General features: G+C 40.5%; 1 protein-coding gene across 3 annotated transcripts in view; it reads right to left on the bottom strand.

Moving 5' to 3' along the window:
- setd3 (SET domain containing 3, actin histidine methyltransferase) overlaps positions 1-22,057 on the bottom strand; it is a 160,747-nt gene extending 138,690 nt beyond the window's left edge. Inside the window, exon 1 of one of the 3 annotated variants that reach the window (XM_043697136.1) lies at positions 21,937-22,057. Coding sequence is in view for 1 of the 3 variants with exons in the window: in XM_043697137.1 (XP_043553072.1) it covers positions 1,212-1,261 (50 nt within the window). In the remaining 2 variants the exon portion in view is untranslated. Of the gene's footprint in view, positions 1-1,211; positions 1,373-7,686; positions 7,706-21,936 lie in introns of those variants that run through there. The other 2 variants (XM_043697138.1, XM_043697137.1) reach the window with 2 other exon arrangements.
- Positions 22,058-22,355: the final 298 nt, after the last annotated feature.

The raw sequence follows: 22,355 nt of genomic DNA, 5'->3' as shown, positions 1-22,355 counted from the left end.
TAGGAAATCAGTAAAACAATGTAATGAAGTGTACAACCAAATGTTTACTCCCTTGCCATATAATTTCAAGTCAATGCCAGTCAAGTCATTTGACAAGATATGCCTCATCCCAATAATAGGTTTCTGACAGAAATGTACAAGTTTTAAAAGTGTATTTTTTAGATACTGAATAAGGTAGTGCTTCAACTCCAAACAGCAGCCTGCTATATGTCACGTTCCAGCAGCTAGGCAAGTTCTGATCAGGTATATCCAAGCAAATGGGTATCAACTTTCTTTCAGAACCCAAATGCTGATACAAACTTAACATTATTGTTAAATAAACTCAAGACAGTTCTGGAATTTGTTGAAGCAATTATTGCCTCCACAAAAAGATAGTTTTACACAACTTACCACGAAACACACAGTATCTCACAATTTGCAAAGATCCAGCTTAACACTTACTGGTCAAATTTTATTCCTCAAGCTTCTCTTTCTGAAAATGAATCCTATTTTATCAACATATAATATACAACAGAGTCGAGAGTGTGGTGCTGCAAAAGCACACAGCACACACAGCATCCGTGGAGCAGGAGAATTGATGTTTGAGCATCAGCTCTTCATTAGGAAACTGATTTCTGATGAAACGTTTATGCTCAAAACCTCCATTCTCCTGCTCCTCAGATGCTGTCTGACTGGCTGTGCTTTTCCAGCACAACACTCTCGTCTCTGATCTCCAGAATCTGCAGCCCTCACTTTCTCCCATATTATATACAACAGTTAGCAGTTTGTCCAAACGTGGTAATAATTGATGTTTTATAGAAAAAGGTCAACAAACCCATCCAGGAAACACAACTGAGAAATACAACAGATTGCACCATACAAGTCAACCTTTGAAGCTTTGAAAAATCCTTCCATAAACAGGGGTTGACTTGTACCGAAGCATAAAAATATGAACTAAAAATCAACTTCAAATTAAAAATCAATCTGTTTGTTGCATTTAAACAAAATAATTCTGCTAGGATAGCTTTAAACCATAATCATAATGAAGTTTTAAAAAAAAACATCAAATTCACTGTCATAGGTTCTCTCAAATTCATCTAGTCCCTTCGGTTTTGGTATCATCACAAGGATCCCATTTTGTATCGGATGTGGTGTTTTTTGGTTCAAGGTCATACCTCCACAACAAGTAAGTTTCTTTATGATTTGAATGTTTAGGTACTGGGTGTACTTACGTTTGTAGACATTTCATCCATGTTGTGAATTTGACATAATGTATATGCATATTCTAATGAAAAATCACTGCCAACTGATAATTTTGGCGCTGAGGTCTTTTGGTAGCCTCCGAGTGATCTTGATCTTCTACTACCACATTATGTTTTCTAGTGACATTGGACTGAAATTTGTGCTGGACTCAGAATTTGATTTGGCCCACTTAAAGTGGCCGTATCAGTAGCATGGTTGAGTGGTCTGAGGTGCTAAATTTAGACTACAGTCTCCTCAGAGGCGTGGCTTTGAATCCCACTGCTGCCAGCAAGCTGTTTTCGATATTTACAAGTTCTGTTGATTTTGCTGATTTGAACACAGTTTAATATATATATTATACATGTCTCTACCCCAGACCAACAGGCCTGGGTTTAAGTCCCACCTGCTCCAGAGATGTATGATAGCAACTGTGAACAGGTTTGTTTATATAAAAAAAACACACACTGCATTGTAACCATTCTAAAAGTTTTTAAGCATTCATTCTGATGCATGTTTCTCAAAGGTCAAGCATGTTTCTTGTCCATATTCTAATGGAAGATTTGGTCTTGGACATCTTCTTCAAGGCTGATTTTAGATTAGATTCCCTACAGTGCGGAAACAGGCCCTTCGGCCCAACCAGTCCACACCGACCCTCCAAAGAGTAACACACCCAGGCCCATTTCCCTCTGACTAATGACCTAACACTATGGGCAATTTAGCATGGCAATCCAACTAACCTGCACATCTTTGCACTGTGGAAGGAAACCCACGCAGACACGGAGAGAATGTCTGTGTGGAATTTGCACAGTCGCCTGAGGCTGGAATTGAACCTGGGATCCTGGTGCTGTGAGGCAGCAGTGCTAACCACTGAGCCGCCCCTCTTCCATTTTCACCAGTTTCTCATTAACGCCTAATTGCAGTATAGTTATTTGAGGAGTTGGCAAATGCTACAACTTCTGACTTCAAACCAGTTCAAATTTCATTCATTTTGCTGGGGCACCCATTTCTTTGTCACCATGATCTGCTGTGTGTGGACATGTATTACATTTCTGCACATCATCTTGGCAAAACTCCTATTACCTTTAGATCCCATGCAGCAACTTATAATGTAGTTATATAAACATATACACATATATTTTAAGAGCTGCAAAATTGAACCTTATGAGAGATGCAAATATAAATCGAAAGATGTATTTATTAGCTGAAAGATGGGAAGGAGGTAATGCCAAGCATAAGCCCAAAAATGCATTTGCCACCAAACATGGCACAAAAAGATTGTCCCATACACCACATTGTACAATAAGATTAGGTCCTTCTAATTGTTGAGCAAAGGAGCATGACAAGAATTCATTGCAAATTTAAGCTCATGACACTTACTCAACAAGTTTATTTCTCTACGGTTGATCTTGCTTGCTTCATCACAATCAGAGCAGTAAAGGCTATAAACAACTTGAGTTAATTGCATATTTGAACCATCGGACCCTGTCTTATTTCTTTACTGATGGCGTGCATTTATAGCTTTATTTTGCTTAATTTCAGAATTTCATCAATATCGGTTCCTATCTATTTCATCCCATCACAACTGTACTGAACATTTGGATAACGTGCTAGCTAATCTAAAGGAGTTTATTTTTATTTTGTTTCTCTTAATCATCCATGTTCAGAGATGTTATTAGACGTGTCTGGAGAAAGGTGGAACTTGAACCCAGGCCTCCTATCCAGGGGCAGAGAGGGCACCACTGTGCCACAAAGCAAATAATCTACTCAAATAAAAGTTACATATATAAAACATTTGCCAAAATGTTACAATTGCATATATAGGTTTCTCATTCTTTCAAAATATTTATATTTTTCATATTAAAGGTCTAATTGAAATCCTTTTGCAAACTGTTACCAGCATTTTCCAGCTACACTTTTAGTGTTTTGATTACAAATATTTCCAACTGTAATTTATACAGCACATTGTAAGAGAGATATTGTAACAATGATGATCTGCCCGATTACTGGCTGCTCAAGAGAGAAAGAAATTTAACTTTTATCAGAATGCAAGAGGAATGTTCTCATCAGTAATTATGTTTCCCAGTTCACTTGAATGTTCAAAGTTCCATACATTGTTCTAAGTACCAGTGAAAGTCCTGTGTGCTTTCAGTCAACAGATAAACAAAAGATAAAACAGGAAAGATATAAGCTTCAATATGGATCAATTCCAGAGTGTAAGTAAACCTTACACAATATTGGCAGCAAAATAAGCCTTTCCTTTGTAAACAGAAATATGTCAGAAGAGATGTCATGTGTTAATGTCACAGAATCAAAGTGATGTACACAGCATTGAAACAGTCACTCACCCATGCTGATCTCATCTCATTTGCTAGCAGGTGGCCCATATCCCTCTGAACCCTTTCTTTCCATATACCCATCCACATACCCTTTAAATGCTCTAATTGTACCAGCCTCCACCACTTCCTCTGGCTGCTCAATCCATGCATGCACCACCCTCTGCGTGAAAACATTTTCGCCTTCGGTCCTTTTAAGTCTTTCCTCTCTCATCTTAAAACTATGCCCTCCAGTTTTTGATTCCCTCACCACACAGAAAAGACCTTGTCTATTTACCCTATCCATGCCCCTCATGATTTTATAAATTTCTATAAGGTTTCTATAAACTTCTCAGCCTCTAATGCTCCAGGGAAAACTGCCCCAGCCTCTTCAGCTTCTCCCTATAGCTCAAACTCCCCAATCCTGGCAACATCCTTGTAAAACTTTTATAAACCTTTCAAGTTTCACAATGCTTTTCCTTTGGCAGGGAGACCAGATTTGAACACAATATTCCAAAAGTGGCCTGACTAATGTGTTGTATAGCCCAACATGATCTCCCAACTCCTATAGTCAATGTACTGACCAATAAAAGCAAAAGTACTAAACTCTGTCTACCTGGGATTCCACTTTCAAGGAACTGTGAGCCTGCACCCAAGATCTTTCTATTTAACAACCACTCTCCATGGCCTTACTATTGAATGTATAATTCCTACCCTGATTTGGCTTTCCAAAATGCAGCACCTCACATTTTTCTGAATTAAACTCCATCTGACACACCTCGGCCATTGGCCCATCTGATCAAGAGCTTGTTGTACTCTGAGGTAACCTTCTTTGCTGTCTTCCACACCATGAGTTTTGGTGTCATCTGCAAACATACTAACCATATGTCCTATACTCACATCCTTTCACGTTCTTTCCTCTCTTTATTTAAAAGGTTGTGAAACCAGCCATAGTGAAGCTAGCTAAGCAAGCCCAAAAAGTGTTACTATTCAATTGAGAGCAAAATTCAAAATGAGAGCTGGGCCTCTAGCCAACTCTTCTCAACAGACAAAAATAATTGTAAGACAGTAGAGAGTTGAGGGATCACTTTCCATGCATGTTCAGCTCGGTCAATCCTCCAAAAGTAGCAGATACACTGCACACAAGTTTCTTATTTCATTGCATAAATCCTGGCATCAAGCCAGCAAGTATAGTAGATTGGCATAAAACAGAACTTCACAGAGAGCTGAAGCATAGTTAAAAATTGCCCATTAGCTTTCACAATAACCACTTGATTTGTCAAGCTGTACAAGTCACTCCTACTTAGCTTACAAAAATTAAATCAGCCCAACTTCAAACATTTCCCAACATAAAATGAGACTTTTTTCAATTCCAATGATATTTTCTATGGTTTAAATGACGCACGAATGAGGTAAGGATCAATTACAGCTGTAATTTATGTAGATCACAGTCATATGGTGTACCGATACATAGAAACTAAATTGAGGCAGTTTATTAGGAGATAGTCATAGGCCAAAAGTAAAAATGGAACTGATCATCTTACACTTAACTTGCTGTGATAAAAATAATTCAGACTCCATTAGAGACTCCCATTTTTACACATCCCCATCACACCGGCCAAACCAGTACCAGGAGAATCTTGAGGTTTATTTTCAAAGATCAATACTGAATTTAAGGCAGAAAATACATTGTTTCAACCAGGTAAATGCAGATTAGATTATTTCTCAGAATTTTTCTATCCATTGTCTTTGAAGGTGTTTTATTCCTTCTTCAACAGTGTATTTATAGAGAAACGTGTACACCATTCCAGGAAAATGAAACATTGTGCAAAGAGATTGCTGAAGTTTTAAAAGCATATTTACTACACATTGTATACATTGTGCAAGCTCCTCAGCTTAAAAGATTTTTTTAGTCCATAGTCCAAAAAAATTTAAAAAATGCAGAACTTGGATTTCACGCTCACAATTCAAAGGTTCTAAAACCTTTTAGCTGCCAGTGCCTACATCTTTTTGTCTTTACAAACACACAACCCTCCCAACTATCTTTCTTTTAAGGTAATTGCATATGTTGTCAATGTGATAGATGGAGCACTTTCTGGGTTTAACAGACTACACAGTCACTCAAGGAAATCTTGGAATTGGTTGTCCCTCGCTTTTGATCTAGTTAACTAAATTTAATTGAAGTGTGATGGCCACGTTTCAAGTAAAAATTTATTGTGACCGACATAGGGGGCATTTAAAAATACAGGTGAGCTAATCATTCTGTTCACCTCCTCATAACACCTTGCTAGATTATAGTTTATCATCTAGATAGGGAGGAGGAAAAGCAATGGCAAAAAGGTTCAACAAAATCAAAAGCAGCTAGAATTTCCAAATAAATCATTTCAACATCAATCACCGTGTCTGGGTTGAATTCAGAAACAATGGAAGCTTTTCTCTGCAGAAGCATCATTGTAAATACATTGTAAACCCCTGTCCCAAGTTCAGATCGACAAAGTTACTGAAGGGAAAAACAAACCATGCAGAAATATGTACAATTAATAAACAGTAACAGAAATAATCAAGCAAGAGAGAAATCTGATGTCAGCATGGATTGCCAGGCACGGTTTCCATTCTCCACAAATCTTTTAAAGTTTAGTGACTACAGCTTGAAAACTTAAAATAGAGCAACAAACAAATTGCAAAATGTAAGCACTTATACAATAGACAATAGGTGCAGGAGTAGGCCATTCAGCCCTTCGAGCCTGCACCGCCATTCAATATAATCATGGCTGATCATTGCTAATCAGTATCCTGTTCCTGCCTTATCTCCATAACCCTTGATTCCACTATGTTTGAGAGCTCTATCCAACTCCTTCTTAAATGAATCCAGAGAGTGGGCCTCCACTGCCCCCTGTGGCAGAGCATTCCACACAGCCACCACTCTCTGGGTGAAGAAGTTTCTCCTGAGCTCTGTCCTAAATGGTCTACCCCGTATTTTTAAGCTGTGTCCTCTGGTTCGGCACTCACCCATCAGCGGAAATATATTTCCTACTGCCAAAGTGTCCAATCCTTTCATAATCTTATACGTCTCAATCAGATCCCCTCTCAATCTTCGAAACTCAAAGGTATACAAGCCCAGTCGCTTCAGTCTTTCAGTATATGGTAATCCTGCCATTCCAGGAATTGACCTCATGAACCTACGCTGCACTCCCTCAATAGCCAGAATGTCTTTCCTCAAATTTGGAGACCAGAACTGCACACAGTACTCCAGGTGTGGTCTCACCAGGGCCCTGTACGGCTGCAGAAGCACCTCTTTGCTTCTGTACTCAATTCCTCTTGTTATGAAGGCCAGCATGCTATTAGCCTTCTTCACTACCTGCTGTACCTGCATGCTTGCCTTCATTGACTGGTGTACAAGAACACCCAAATCTCTCTGTACTGCCCCTTTACCTAAATTGATTCCATTGAGGTAGAAATCTGCCTTCCTGTTCTTGCTACCAAAGTGGATAACCATACATTTACCCACATTAAACTGCATCTGCCATGCATCTGACAACTCACCTAACTAGTCCGGGTCACCCTGTAATCTCCTAACATCCTCATCACTTTTCACCCTGCCACCCAGCTTTGTATCATCAGCAAATTTGCTAATGTTATTGCTGATACCATCTTCTATATCATTAACATATGTTGTAAAAAGCTGTGGTCCCAGCACGGATCCCTGCGGTACCCCACTGGTCACTGCCTGCCATTCCGAAATGGAGCCGTTTATCACTACCCTTTGTTTCCTATTAGCCAACCAATTTTCAATCCAATCTAGTACTTTGCCCCCAATACTGTGCACCCTAATTTTACTCACTAACCTACTGTGTGGGACTTTATCAAAAGCTTTCTGAAAGTCCAGGTACACCACATCTACTGGATTTCCCTCGTCCAACTTCATAGTTATATCCTCAAAAAATTCAAGATTCCAAATGAAAGTTTATTCATAGTCAATATACAAATATAAACCTCAAGGCATGAAATCAGTTTTGAAAATTTTGCCTTAAAAAGACAGTAACAAGATGAAATAACAGAACTTGAATGCAATAACAAGACTTGATATTCTACCTTAAAATTCTCAGGGATACTTTGCTCCTTTAATCAAAGGTAACTCTAGGCCCTGGCTTACCTCCTTTTCAGTGCTCCCAGATAGTGATCAGACTTTTGCTGAAAATTATCATGTTCCCTGTATTTTCTTGAAGATTTTCCTGCAACATGTGTGTACAAACACACCAAGAAAAAAATAGTATGGAAATAATGAACGGTTAAGATATCCAGGATCTATTCACCCTTTAAAGGAATACCATCTTCAAAAAAAATGTTTAGCAAACATTTATGTTTGGAAATTGAAACATGCCGAAAGAACCAGTGGGTCATGTCATTATAAGGATGCAATTACAGGTGGTTCTTCTATAACGCCGCAGTTGTGTTCCAGCAAAACCTCGCTTAATATAAGTAATGGGACTTATGGGAAAGGTGGGGCTGGGGCAAACCCAGCAAAAAGAAAATCACTCAAAAAACACTTCGAAGTCTAACACAAAGTATAGCACAGCCTGAATGAAGGTTGAAATTATATTTATTAATTAAACAAAAGCAAATTTAACACAGTACAATTGAAAAATGTAAGAAAGCTGCTCTCGGTATAGTATCTCTCACAGAAAGCTGCTCTGTTGGCAGCTGCCATTGGCACATATGCAGTACAGCATGAAAACCAGCGTTGACATTGCACATGTGTAGAATGGCACAAAGGCCAGCGCTGACATTGCGCATGTGCAGTACAGCACAGCACAAAGACCAGCGCTGACATTGCGCATGTGTAGAATGGCACAAAGACCAGCGCTGACATTGCGCATGTGCAGAACGCAGCTAAGTCTTCGGCGCAGACATCGGTGCATGCGCAGAATGGTGTGAAGATTTCAGTGTGGACATCAGCACATGTGCAGAACAAAGCTCACAAACCGATCCCCACTGGAATCACGCTATTACGAACAGAGACAAGCATTTTCAAATAAAACCATTCCCTAATTCTTCAGTGATGTTATAGACAGATTGCGCTGCCAGAATGCGCGTTATCCAACAACTACCTATAGTTTGGACCTGCATCATTGGCTGCATGAACAAAACGTTTGCCCAACACTTTTTAAAACGGAGACTTACGCCCTATTGGAGATTCCTATTCCAATACCCATGTCTCATTTCTTTTCTCTACAAATATGGACTTTCAGATCAGAAAAGTTCCAGAGTTAGTATTTCAAAAGAACAGCAGCTTCTTTACATTATGCTTAATCTTTAATATCTTTAGCTGCTTTACAAAAAAAATATTTTATATTACTTCTCTGGTTTTCTCATCCTCTTAGTACCTCCATATACACTGTCGTGCTCATAAAATGTCCATTCAGTCACTATTACTTTGCCCTGCATTAGCTGACTAAAATGAACATCAGCTCTTACACAGATTCTTGCTCAAATGTTCCAGTCAACTTTTTAAAAAATTTCCAAACATCATTCTTAGTCTGCGTTCTAAAGAGAAGTCATATTGGGCTCAAACCATTAACAATGTTTCTCTCTCTACAAATGGTGGCAGATCAGAGTTTTTCCAGCATTTTTACTTACCTTACTCTCCTTGTATCCGAAACAATTTTAAAAGTAACAATTTTTCATCAAATCAAATGTTATTTCAAAAGAATCTTGGTAAAGCAGACAAGAATAAACTCTTGATTGTGGGGAGGAAAGTATTATTTCCCTGTTTGTATCCATTTACTTGGTTTCGGTTTAACATGGGAAGTACACACATATTCTCTCAATGAAACACACAGTACAGTTTGTAAACTGTAACGCAAGGAGTCAAAATCAAATCTGGTTGAACAGAACCTAACAACAATTAATTATTGGGAAGAACAAAGCCATTGTTGTCAGTCCATGTCACAAACACCAAACCGACCAGCTGAGGAGCAGCCCACCCAGACCTACTCCCCTATCCGATCCTTGTAACTCTGCATTTCCCATGGCTAATCCACCTCATCTGCACATCCTTGGACACTATGGGAAATTTAGCATGATCAATCCACCTAACCTGCAAGCCTTTGGATTGCGGGAGAAAACCGGAGCACCAGGAGGAAACTCACACAGACTCGGGGAGAATGTGCAAAGTCCACACAGACAGTCGCCAGAGGGTGGAATTGAACCGGGGTCCCTGGAACTATGAGGCAGCAGTGTTTACCACTGAGCCACCATGCTGCCAGGCACAGTGTCATACTTGTCCAAGATGAGTTCTTCATCACAAACACACACAATCATCAAAACAGTGTATTCCCTGTAACATTAAAAGATTCTGTCCTTGCCTCAGCTCTTTGACTGTGGAAATCCTCATCCATAAAACTACAAGACACAGGAGCAGAAGTAGACCACACAGTTCACTGAGTCTGTTCCATTATTCACTAAGGTCAGGGCTGATCTGATAATCGTCACCTCCATTTTCATGCTTTATCCCCATGATCCTAGATTCATTCCCTCACTGACTAAATATTTGTCTCAGAATTGAATATACTTAACAACCCACCCTCAACAGCTCTCTGTGGTAATGAATTCCACAGATTGACCACCCGCAGAAAGAAATTTCTCCTCATTTTTGTGTGAACTGGGTGATCCATTAACTCTAACTTTATGACCTCTGTTCCTAGACTCTCCCACAATGGGAAACAACTACTCAGCATCTGTCTTATTATTCCCACTAAGAGTCCTACAAGATCTTCTCTCACCAAAACTCCAATGACTACAGGTTCAACCTACTCAACATCTATTCATAAGAAAATCCCTCCATAACCGAGATAAATCTGGTGAACCTACTTCGGTTGCCTCTAATGCAAGTTGATCTTTCCTTCGGCTAAGCAAAACTGTTCGTAGTATTGCTGGCATAGTCTGACTACTGCCGTGTACAGTTTTTGCAAAACCTCCCTATTTTTATACACTTTTCCCTTTGAAAAAAGCCTACAGTTCGTTTGCCTTTCCCATTTCCTGCTACTCTTCATGCTGAGGTGTACAAACTCAAATTCTCTCACTTTATATTTCATCTGACAAGTCTTTGCTTACTCACTTAATCTGTCTGTATCCCTCTGCAAACTCTGTTATCCTCACACTGTGACTTCCCACCTATGTCATCTGCAACCTTGGCTATAGTATTCACTTCCCTCATCCAAGTCATTAACACAGAGTCATAGAGATGTACAGCACGGAAACAGACCCTTCGGTCCAACCTGTCCATGCCGACCAGATATCCCAACCCAATCTAGTCCCACTTGCCAGCACCCGGCCCATATCCCTCCAAACCCGTCCTATTCATATACCATCCAGATGACTTTTAAATGTTGCAATTGTACTAGCCTCTACCACTTCCTCTGCCAGCTCATTCCAGACAGGTACCACCTCTTTGTGAAAAAGTTGCCTCTTTAGTCTCTTTTACATCTTTCCCCTCTCACTCTAAACCTATGCACCTCTAGTTTTGGGCTCCCTAACCCCAGGGAAAAGATTTTGTCTATTTATCCTAAGCATGCCCCTCATGATTTTATAAACTTCTAAGGTCACCCCTCAGCTTCCGACACTCCAGGGAAAACAGCTCCAGCCTGTTCAGCCTCTCCCTATAGCTCAAATCCTCCAACCCTGGCAACATCCTTGTAGCTCTTTTCTAAACCCTTTCACGCTTCACAACATCTTTCCAATAGTAAGGAAACCAGAATTGCACGCAATATTCCAACAGTGGCCTAACCAATGTCCTGTGCCACAACATGACCTCCCAACTCCTGTACTCAATACTCTGACCAATAAAGGAAACCACACCAAATGCCTTCTTTTTTATCCTATCCATCTGCAACTCCACTTTCAAGGAGCTATGAACCTGCACTCCAAGGTCTCTTTGTTCAGCAACACTCCCTAGGACCTTACCATTAAGCGTATAAGTCCTGCTAAGATTTGCTTTCCCAAAATGCAGCATCTTGCATTTATCTGAATTAAACTCCTCTGCCACTCCACAGCCCATTGGCCCATCTGATCAAGATACCGTTGTAATCTGAGGTAACCTTCTTCGCTGTCCACCTCCAATTTTGGTGTCATCTACAAACTTACTAACTATACCTCTTATGCTCACATCCAAATCATTTATATAAATGATGAAAAAGTCATGGAGCCAGCACCGATCTTTATGGCACTCCACTGCCACATGTTATAAATAATTGTGGCCCAAGCACCAGTCCCTGTGGAACCCCATTACAGGTTGACACTCTTCTACCAAATTTGTGTTGCAGACGTTTCGTCCCCTGTCTCGGTGACATCCTCAGTGCTTGGGAGCCTCCTGTGAAGCGCTTCTGTGATGTTTCTTCCGGCAGATACACATCACTATAAATGCCGGAGGAAACATCACAGAAGCGCTTCACAGGAGGCTCCCAAGCACTGAGGATGTCACCTAAACAGGGGACGAAACGTCTGCAACACAAATTCCCAGCTCGGCGAAAAGAACCACAACAACAAGCACCCGAGCTACAAATCTTCTCCCAAACTTTGAACCCTTCTACCAACTCTTCATCTCCTAGCCAATCTTTTATTTGTGCAAATGTACTACCTCTAACACTATGTGTTTTTATCTTATTAAGTAGCCTTATGTGCAGTACATTATTGAACACATTTTGGATATTCAAGTACATTATTCCTACTGGTTCCCCTTATTCTATTTGTTACCTTCTCAAAAAATTCTAATAAATTTATCCAGCATGATTTCCCCTTTGTTTGATATTCTCCGAATAATAGATTCTGTAATATTCCCAATGATATTATGCGAACTGGTCTATAAATATCTAGTTTTCCTCCTTCCCTTTCTGAATAAGGGTGTTACATGGGATTTTTCTGACACTCTTGGATTTTCCAGAATCTAAGGATTTCTGCACGATTAATACCATTATCTTTGTAGCTACTTACTGTCATATCCTAGGGTACAATCTTTCAGGTCCAAAAGGCCTATCAGATGTTAGCCCCATTAATTTCCTTAATACTTCTCTGGTGTTAGTTACTGAACTTATTACAGCTCCCCATTTTGTCCTTGATAATTTTATGTTTTTGGAAGTTATTAGGTGTCCTCTATCATAAATCCTTTACAGTTACCCTTAAGTTTAACACAATTATTTCCAACCCAAAATTTCTTCCTCTTAAACTGAATGCTAAATTCCACCATGTTATGGTTACTGTTTCATAAGGGGCCTTTTAACTCTGAGATCATTTATTAAGCCTGCCTTATTCCAAATTGCCAGATCCAAAGTAGGCTAATCATTAGTTGGATAAACAACACACTGGTTTAGGAAACTGTCCCAAGTACACTTCAAATTCTTCCTCATTATCTCCTGATTTATTCTCTGTTCTACCATGTAGGTGTTATTAGGGGGCTTATAATGTACTCCAAACATTGTCTTCTTCCTCTTGTTATTTCTTCCCTCCACTCATACATAGAACAATACAGCGCAGAAGAAGTCCGTCAGACCTCATTATTGCACTGACCTGTGAACTATTCTCAGCTCATCCCCCTACACTATCCCATCATCATCCATGTGCTTATCCAAGGATTGTTTAAATCTCCCTAATGTGGCTGAGTTAACTACATTAGCAGATAGAGCATTCCACACGCTTACCACTCTCTAAGTAAAGAACCTGCCTCTGACATCTGCCTTAAATCTATCACCCCTCAATTTGTAGTTATGCCCCCTCATACAAGCCGACGTCATCATCCTAGGAAAAAGACTTTCATTATCAACCCTATCTAATCCTCCGATCATCTTGTATGCCTCTATCAAATCCCTTCTCAGCCTTCTTCGTTCCAATGAGAACAGACCCAAGTCTCTCAGCCTTTCCTCATAAAAGACCTTTCCTCCAGACCAGGCAACATCCTGGTAAATCTCCTATGCACCTTTTCCAATGCTTCCACATCCTTCCCGAAATATAGCGACCAGACTATACACAATGTTCCAACTGCGGCCGCACTAGCATTTTGTATAGTTGCAGCATGATATTGCTGCTCTGGAACTCAATCTCACTACCAATGAATCCGAACATACCGTATGCCTTCTTCACAGCACTATCAACCTGGTGGCAACTTTCAGGGAACTATGTACATGGACTCCAAGGTCCCTCTGCACAACCATATTACCAAGAATGTTTCCATAGACCCGGTACTCTGCCTTCCTGTTATTCTTCCCAAAGTGAATCACCTCACATTTGGCTGCATTGAACTCCATTTGCCACCTCTCAGCCCAATTCTGCAGTTTATCCAAGTCCCCCTGCAACCTGTAACATTTTTCCAAAATGTCCACTACTCCACCGACTTTAGTGTTATACAGATTCTAAATTTTCCGATCCAAGAGCATTTCTTACAATTGTCCTTATTCCATCCAGTATTAACAAAGCTACCCCACAACTCTTTTCCTCCTGCCTGTCCTTTTGAAAAGTCATATAACGCCTGAATATTTCGTTCCCAGTTTGAAATCCTTGTAACCATGTCTATAACATCATACCCATTAGTCATTTTTTCTGCTCTTAATTCCTTTATTTTAAGTAAAGAACCATGAATTTTGCCTTTTTGTTATTGTTTCCCCACTGTATTTGCTGCTTGGTTTATGTTGGCATGGTCTGTTCCTTGTGTCACATTCTGGGTATTATTAATCTAAATGACTTCCCTGCAATATGCCAGCTGCTTTTGCTTTGTAAGCCTAAGTATCTGGTCCCCAGGATTTTTGCCCCATTGGCTTAATTTGCTGTCTATGGTCCTACTAATTCAATTCATCAGGACCCTCATCCCTTCGTGGTTCAAGTGAACCCTGCTCCACTAGAATAGCTTCCTCCTAACTCAGTAGCCAATCAACTGAAATCCATTTCTCCTACATCAATCTTTGAGCCGTGCTTTTAACTCCTTGACTTTATTATGTCAGTTTGCCAATGGCTCAGGTAGAAATCCTGAGTGTATTTCTTTTTATCTTTGAGGCTTTGCTTCTTTCAGCAGAAACTCTTTGCCAGTCCTATGGCAATGTCACTGATATCACCGTGGATGACGATGTCAACTGGATCCCTCACTTCCCACTCCAAGTTCCTCTCTAATCCTGAGATGTCCTTAAACCTGGAACCAGGCAGGCAACATAGCTTTCGGGACTAACATTCACATCTGCCGAGAAGAGCATCTATCCCCCTAGTTCTACCATCCCTATCATGATTATATCCCTATTGCCTCCTCCCAACAACTTGAATGCTTCCCCTGTATCGTGGTACTATGCTCAGTTCAGGAATGCTCCCTGTACTCCACACTCTCATTCGTACAGTTAATAAGAATTTTGTAACTGCTAGACAAATGCAGGAACTAAGACTACCAAAACTACCCCTTGAGTCCCATATCTGCCTCACCTGCAGTCACGTGCTCCTGTCCGTCATCACTCCAAATCTGAATTACAGGATCTGATGGGTGTGGCAGGCTCTTGGACCCAAGTATACAGGTTACTTTCCTGTTTCCTGATGTGGTGCAAAGTCTGCAGCTCTGCCTCCAGGACCTCAACCCAGATCCGAAGATGCCCGAGTTGCAAACATATGCTGCAAATATGTTCACACTGGATTACTTTTGTGTCCACCAGCAACTCTTGTACGAGAGCAAATCTATTATTACTATCATATTTTATTCAACATGTAAGAGACAGAGGGTGGTGGTGGTGGAGAGTTGCTATTCAGACTGGAGGCCTGTCACCAATGGGGTGCCACAAGGATCGGTGCTGGGTCCACCGCTTTTCACCTTCCATATAAATGATCTGGATGTGAATAAAGGAGATATGACTAATACGTTTGCAGGTGACACCAAAATTGGTGGTGTAGTGGACAGCAAAGAAGGTTACCTCAGAATACTACAGAACCTTGATCTGGTGGACAAATGGGCTGAGGAATGGCAGATGAAGTTTAATTTAGATAAATGTAAGGCGCTGCAGTTGGAAAGGCAAATCAGGGTTGGACTTATATACTTAATGGTAAGGTCCTGAGGAGTTTTGCTCAACAAGGAGACCTTGTAGTGCAGGTTCATAGTTCCTTGAAAGTGGTGTCACAGGTAGATAGGACAGTGAGAAAGGTGTTTGGTATGCCAGTCTTTACTGGTCAGTGCATGGAGTATAGGGGTTGGGAGATCATGTTGTGGCTGTATAGGAAGTTGGTTTGGCCATTTTTAGAACACTGTGTTCAGTTCTAGTCTCCTTGCTGTAGGAAGGATGTTGTGAAACTTGAAAGGATTCAGAAAAGATTCACAAGGGCTGGAGGGTTTGAGCTATTGGGAGAGGCCGAATAGGTCAAGGCTACTTTCCCTGGAGTGTCAGAGGTTGGAGGGTAACTTTATAGAGGTTTATAACGAGGGGCACGGATGGGGTGAATTGACAAGATCTTTTCCCTGGAGTGGAGGTAGTCCAGAACTAGAAAGCATCGGTTTAAGGTGAGAGAGGAAAGATTTAAAAGGAACCTATCGGGCAATATTTTCATACAGAGGGTGGTATGTGTATGGAATGAGCTGCCAGAGGAAGTGGTGGAGACTGGAACAACTACAACATATAAAAGGCATTTGGTGGGATAGGGTTGAGAGGGATATGGACTAAATGGGACTAGATTAATTATCTGGCCGCATGGACAAGTTGGACTGAAGGGTCTGTTTCCATGCTGTACAGCTCTATGACTCTATTTGAACTAACCACACCAGTCTCCCAGCTCTTTACCCTTTATTGTCATTTTTAATGCCATTGTCATATTATACCTAACAAATTTTTATTAAAAAAAATTGGGAAACAAAGGACGAGAGACATAAACATAAACCTTACTTTTACTTTAAAGATAAGATATACTCACCATTCCTACTCACCAAACAGCTGCTTTTTCTAGGAAATGAGTGTTGAGCAATATAGCCAGAACTGAGAAATGAAAGTGCACAGTTCAGAGATGCAACAGATAAAGGTGAAATAAATAAAATTGAGAAAGAGAAGAAAAAGACTTTTAAGAGTGGTGAAGGCTCAGGGTAAATAGTGTATGAAAACTACAGTATTGTCTGACAGTCCTGTCAACAACAAAACGCAGCGTCTTGAATGCACTCTTTTGCAAGGTCTTCTCTTCCTGCTACTTTCAATAGACATATAAAATTTAAGCTTAGCTATCTTCTAGTCATTAATTTTCTCTGCACACAACCTTTCCTTCCCACTGTTTTAAACACCGATGAAATCCTGCAGTATGGGCCTGACATTTGTGGGAAAAATTATCATGCTTACTCAACACCACAGCCAAATCTCAGTCCCATTGTAATGCCAAAGCGAATCTCCTAAAGATGCCAGAAGCGCACCAGATGGCGGCACAGTGGCTCACTGGTTAGCACTGCTGCCTCACAGCACCAGGAAGCCAGGTTCAATTCAATTCCAGCCTTGGGTGACTGTCTGTGTGGAGTCTGCATGTGTTTCCATCAGGTGCATCGGTTTACTTCCACAGTCCAAATACATGTGGATTGGCTGTGCGAAATTGCCCATTGTGTCCAGAGATGTGGAGGTAAGGTGGATTAGCCATAGTAATGTGCCCTGAGCCATGGGGGAGGATCTGCATTGGACTATCCTTAGCAGGTCAGGTCAATGCAGACTCAGTGAGTTTCTTTCCACACTGCAGAGATTCTATGATTCTTAGAGCAGACCAAAGTGACAAGTTTCTATTTGCTTCAAAAGACAACGCTTTTTTACTCAGCTTTTTTCAAGTGTTCGCTAGTATTGCCAAAACAGCAAGTAACAATCCAAATTGAAACAAATTGCATAGCTAACATTTAAAGTCAAAAAGGTCTTACCATAAAGTGCAAAATATTCAACCAAAAAACAGCATTTTTAATTGTGCAAACATGCTGCACAAACATATTAGCTGCATTTATTCTCGAGTGGCAGGAAAAGCTTTTGTCATGTCACAAGTTGGATTCACTCTGAGCTAACAAATAGCCTGTCATTTTTTTTTAATTCATCAGCCACATAATCCTGTAGGCCAAGTAGAAAACAGAAGTATTGTATGAAAAAGCAATGACAAGAAAATAATAAAACTATAAGCCATAAGGTCAAAACTAGAGCAATCTACAATGGCCATCAGAACCATGAAATTGGATTGGTGCCTTACAAACATTCCAAAACTATGTGTTGCCTTAACTAAGTTACATTCTGTGAACACTTCCGTTGTATGCCTATTTTGTGGACACCCAGTATATGCAATGTTGCCAGGGCTGTGTCTTGTTTATACACAAGATTTGGAATCAAGGGTTCATAACAGATGTAACCAATCATCTGGTTATGAAGAACTTCCATGCTTGGTAAATAGCAGCCATTTACTAAAACATATAATGCTAAAACATGATGGTAAAAACAAGATAATTCATTGCAAAAAGTTGTGTACTTCGTGTCATTGCTGTGCATTTTTCAGTGATACATCATTACACATTGGAATGACTTACACTCAGTCTTGGATGCAGCACACATTATCACAGCTAAAAACAGATTATTTGGAAATGTTTAGAACCTATCTGTATGTAAACTGACTGCATGTATCCTATATTATAATACTAACTATACTTCCAAAGTAGATAATTAGCTTTGAAGTACTATGGGATATCCTTCAGGAGAAAACAACACTTTATAAGTGCCAGTTTCTTCTTGTAGCATCTGTCTGGGCAATATTGTAAAATTTTGTTTTCTTTACTTTATTATTTCTTCGGATGTCAGCATTATCAACAAGACCAACATTTGTATTCCATTTCTAACTGTCTTTGAATTGAGTGGCCTGCCGTAGGCTGTCAAGTCACAATACAGCCAGACAATGTTAGGACGGCAGACTTCCCTCCCTAAGGGACACTAATGAACCAGATTTATTAACTAGAATTAAATTCCACAAACTTCTGTGGATGAATTAAAACTCATATTCCCAGTAGCAATGCCAATTACATCACGTGACTCACTTTTTAAAAACAAATTCACTCGTAGAACATTGTACCTTTGCATGAAGTGTATTAGTCTGTAAGCGTTGAACCAAATTAAGCATATTTAAGCTAGTTGTAAGAAAGTTTTAACTTTTCAAACAAACAATGCTCTTTTATTTTCTTTTTCTAGCTCCCACACTTGGATACTTCTCTTTTGCAAATTCAAAACAAGGTTTCAGCATTTCCCATCTGCCATGTTTTGCAATCTCTCCTACAATGATCTGGGAAAAAGTTAAAAATCCTGAATTATTACTATGACCCATAACATCCCAATCAAGTATTTATTTCAGGAATATCAGAGCAAATACACCTCATATTGTTATTTTTTTTTAAAATGATACACAGGAGAAAAAAGGATTTGTTTTGGACTGCTTTCAGACAGGGCATTGACCTACTGTAATCGTGTGATCTCCTGTGTAGTAAATACCTATGATTCAAATACAGTTTGTTCTTTGGCTTACCACGAGCAACGGATCGGGTTTAGTTATAGAAAAAGAGATTGCATCCATTCAAATTGCAGATGTATTTTGATCATTCTAGACATCTAGGCAACCCCTTACAAAAATGTAAGACAGTAGACAGTAACACCTTCAAAGTCTATGAATACTCAGTAGTTCTACGAAAACAAAGTGCTCAGTTAATCATAATATGTCCAGCAGCCCTTTCACATGCATGTTTCAGAGAAGATATCTCAACATATATGCTACATAAACAGTTGTCTAGACTGGTCTAAATAATCAGTTGAACGCTTTATTGTAATATTATCACTACCAACAAGAGATACTGTAATTTTCAGTAAAGTTACAGTACTACTCTAAATCAAGGATTGTCTGCTGGTATCCAAAAAAAACATTTCCCCATCAACCTACACCACTAAAAACCAATTAAAATTAAGTTGTTGGCTGCTGCATCAGTCAACACTTCAGAAGACACAGAGCAGTATAGACCACCAAACATTAAAAATAAACTTACATATACGCATCATTCAGGGCTTCTAGACATCTCAAAACACTTTACAGAAACTAGTTCATTAACTGCAATGTTGGAAACACTCATGTTTTGCCGTGGCATTTGACCTATGTACCGCCAAAACAGAAGTGCATCCTCTGGATTCAATAAAATAATCATCTCAAAAACACTAGTGTCCTATTGGAATAGGTCCACCAGTATTCAGACAAAGCCCCAGCAAAATTAACTTTGGTAGACTAACCACTGTGGCCCAAAATCACCTCCCCATCAATTCACCTCCCCTTAATTTTCAAATGAGAATTATTCCAGTGGAGGCCAACGAAAACACTTCAGAGTCATTACGAAGCTCTCCTTAAAGTGCAGTAGCATTCATGTTAATATTTGTGAGGGTTTTCTAAAAATGACTTAAAATGGCAATAATTGATCCAACAAGTGCTTTGACCTACATGTCAAGAACCAGTCTGTTCAATCACATAAAGACCCATGGCATAAACTCACGAGCCTGAATAGATATTATCTCGAATGATGGGACAGCTAACAACAAGGACAGTTGTCATGCAAGAAATACAACAACTGATTTGTTCAGAGTAAACTGCGCCACAAAGAACAATGTGCTAACAGACAGATTATTTGGTTTGTGCTGTTACCTGATGGATAAACATTGGCCAGGGAGAACATCCTTTCTGTTGTCCGCAATAGTACAAATTTTTCATCCAAAACAATTTACCTCTAAGTATGCAGCACTCTATCTCTATTGGCACCGGAGTGTTAGCCAGATTATTGTCAAGTTCAAAGTTTGGGTGAAGATTTGTAGCTCGGGTGCTCGTTGTTGTGGTTCTGTTCGCCGAGCTGGAAATTTTTGTTGCAAACGTTTCGTCCCCTGTCTAGGTGACATCCTCAGTGCTTGGGAGCCTCCTGTGACACGCTTCTGTGGTGTTTCCTCCGGCATTTATAGTGGCCTGTCCCTGCCGCTTCCGGTTGTCAGTTTCAGCTGTCCGCTGTAGTGGCCGGTATATTGGGTCTAGGTCGATGTGTTTGTTTATGGAGTTTGTGGATTAGTGCCATGCTTCTAGGAATTCCCTGGCTGTTCTTTGTTTGGCTTGCCCTATAATGGTAGTGTTGTCCCAGTCGAATTCATGTTGCTTGTCGTCTGCGTGTGTGGCTACTAAGGATAGCTGGTCGTGGCGTTTCGTGGCTAGTTGATGTTCATGGACGCGGATCGTTAGCTGTCTTCCTGTTTGTCCTATATAGTGTTTTGTGCAATCCTTGCATGGGATTTTGTACACATTAGTTTTGCTCATGCTGGGTATCGGGTCCTTCCAACTCACCAGAACGAAGGACCCGATACCCAGCATGAGCAAAACTAATGTAGTGTACAAAATCCCATGCAAGGATTGCACAAATATTATATACGACAAACAGGAAGACAGCTAACGATCCGCATCCATGAACATCAACTAGCCACGAAACGCCACGACCAGCTATCCTTAGTAGCCACACACGCAGACGACAAGCAACTGAATTTGACTGGGACAACACTACCATTATAGGGCAAGCCAAACAAAGAACAGCCAGGGAATTCCTAGAAGCATGGCACTTATCCACAAACTCCATCAACAAACACATCAACCTGGACCCAATATACCGGCCACTACAGCGGACAGCTGAAACTGACAACCGGAAACGGCAGGGACAGACCACTATAAATGCCAGAGGAAACACAACAGAAGTGCTTCATAGAAGGCTCCCAAGCACTGAGGATGTCACCTAGACAGGGGACGAAACGTTTGCAACAAAAATTTCCAGCTTGGCAAACAGAACCACAACAATTATTGTCAAGTCTCAAGTACCTTTAATGGAACTTGTACCCCGCACCGTTTGATCAGGAGCAAGATGACTACACACCAATCGTGAGTTCATAATTTAAATAACAACTTAATACTTTGCTTTGCATCAGACAGTGCAGTAAGTGGCACTCTCCATTCACGTTTAAAACTGAATCACTCTCTCCATGAGTCTACTTCTTCCAAATGGTTTTATATGCAATAAACTGCTAATAATTCGCTTAAAAGCCAATAAAAACATGTCTACTCAGTCATGATTCAACCTCACACTTTAACCCTGATATGCCCAATGTCTGACTCTGAATATGGTGGCAGAAGAAGAGGGTTTAAATGATCCCTGGCACAATAAAAGTATGCAATGGCCAAATAAAGGGTTAAGGCTCTGTAGGCCCTGCCTGCTCCATCACTCACTCATGTCCTTATGCTTAGATACAACAGCGCAGAATAAGCTGGGAACCAAACGCGCTTTACACGGACAGAAATCAATCGTAACAAAAACAAATAAGCTGAAGGAAGAGAACATCTGAGTAACCTGAACACCGCAGTAGTTCGATGAAGAGAAAATGAATCGGCAGTCAGAGCAGATTGAAAAAAAAACACTCCAGCCAGGCAAGCGTGAATGCTGCCTCTCAACCGAACTTGATAGCGCTCCAAAGCACCTATCCTTTGCTGCCTTGATTGGTCACCCATCGCGAGATCGCATGCCCATTGGTCTTCAGTATCGTCAATCAACTGGCCTGCCGCCCCACCCATCCAGTTTGAACCGTCAAAACGGCCCCGCCTCTTCCCTTGACTCCGCCCCTTCCCCTCCGCGGTTACCGCCGATTGGGCGAATGACACCGGGCCCGCCTTCCCAAGGCGGCTTTCAGTAGGCTTGGGGTGGCCGTCAATCATGATACGTTCCCGACGGACCCGGTCTCCGGGGTGGGGAGGAAAGAACACAGTTGCGCA

The sequence above is a fragment of the Chiloscyllium plagiosum genome, chromosome 10 (assembly GCF_004010195.1).
Source record: "Chiloscyllium plagiosum isolate BGI_BamShark_2017 chromosome 10, ASM401019v2, whole genome shotgun sequence".
Taxonomy (NCBI): Eukaryota; Metazoa; Chordata; class Chondrichthyes; order Orectolobiformes; family Hemiscylliidae; genus Chiloscyllium; species Chiloscyllium plagiosum.
Note: the sequence above shows the minus strand (reverse complement) of the source record. Positions and strands in the feature narration are given on the sequence as shown.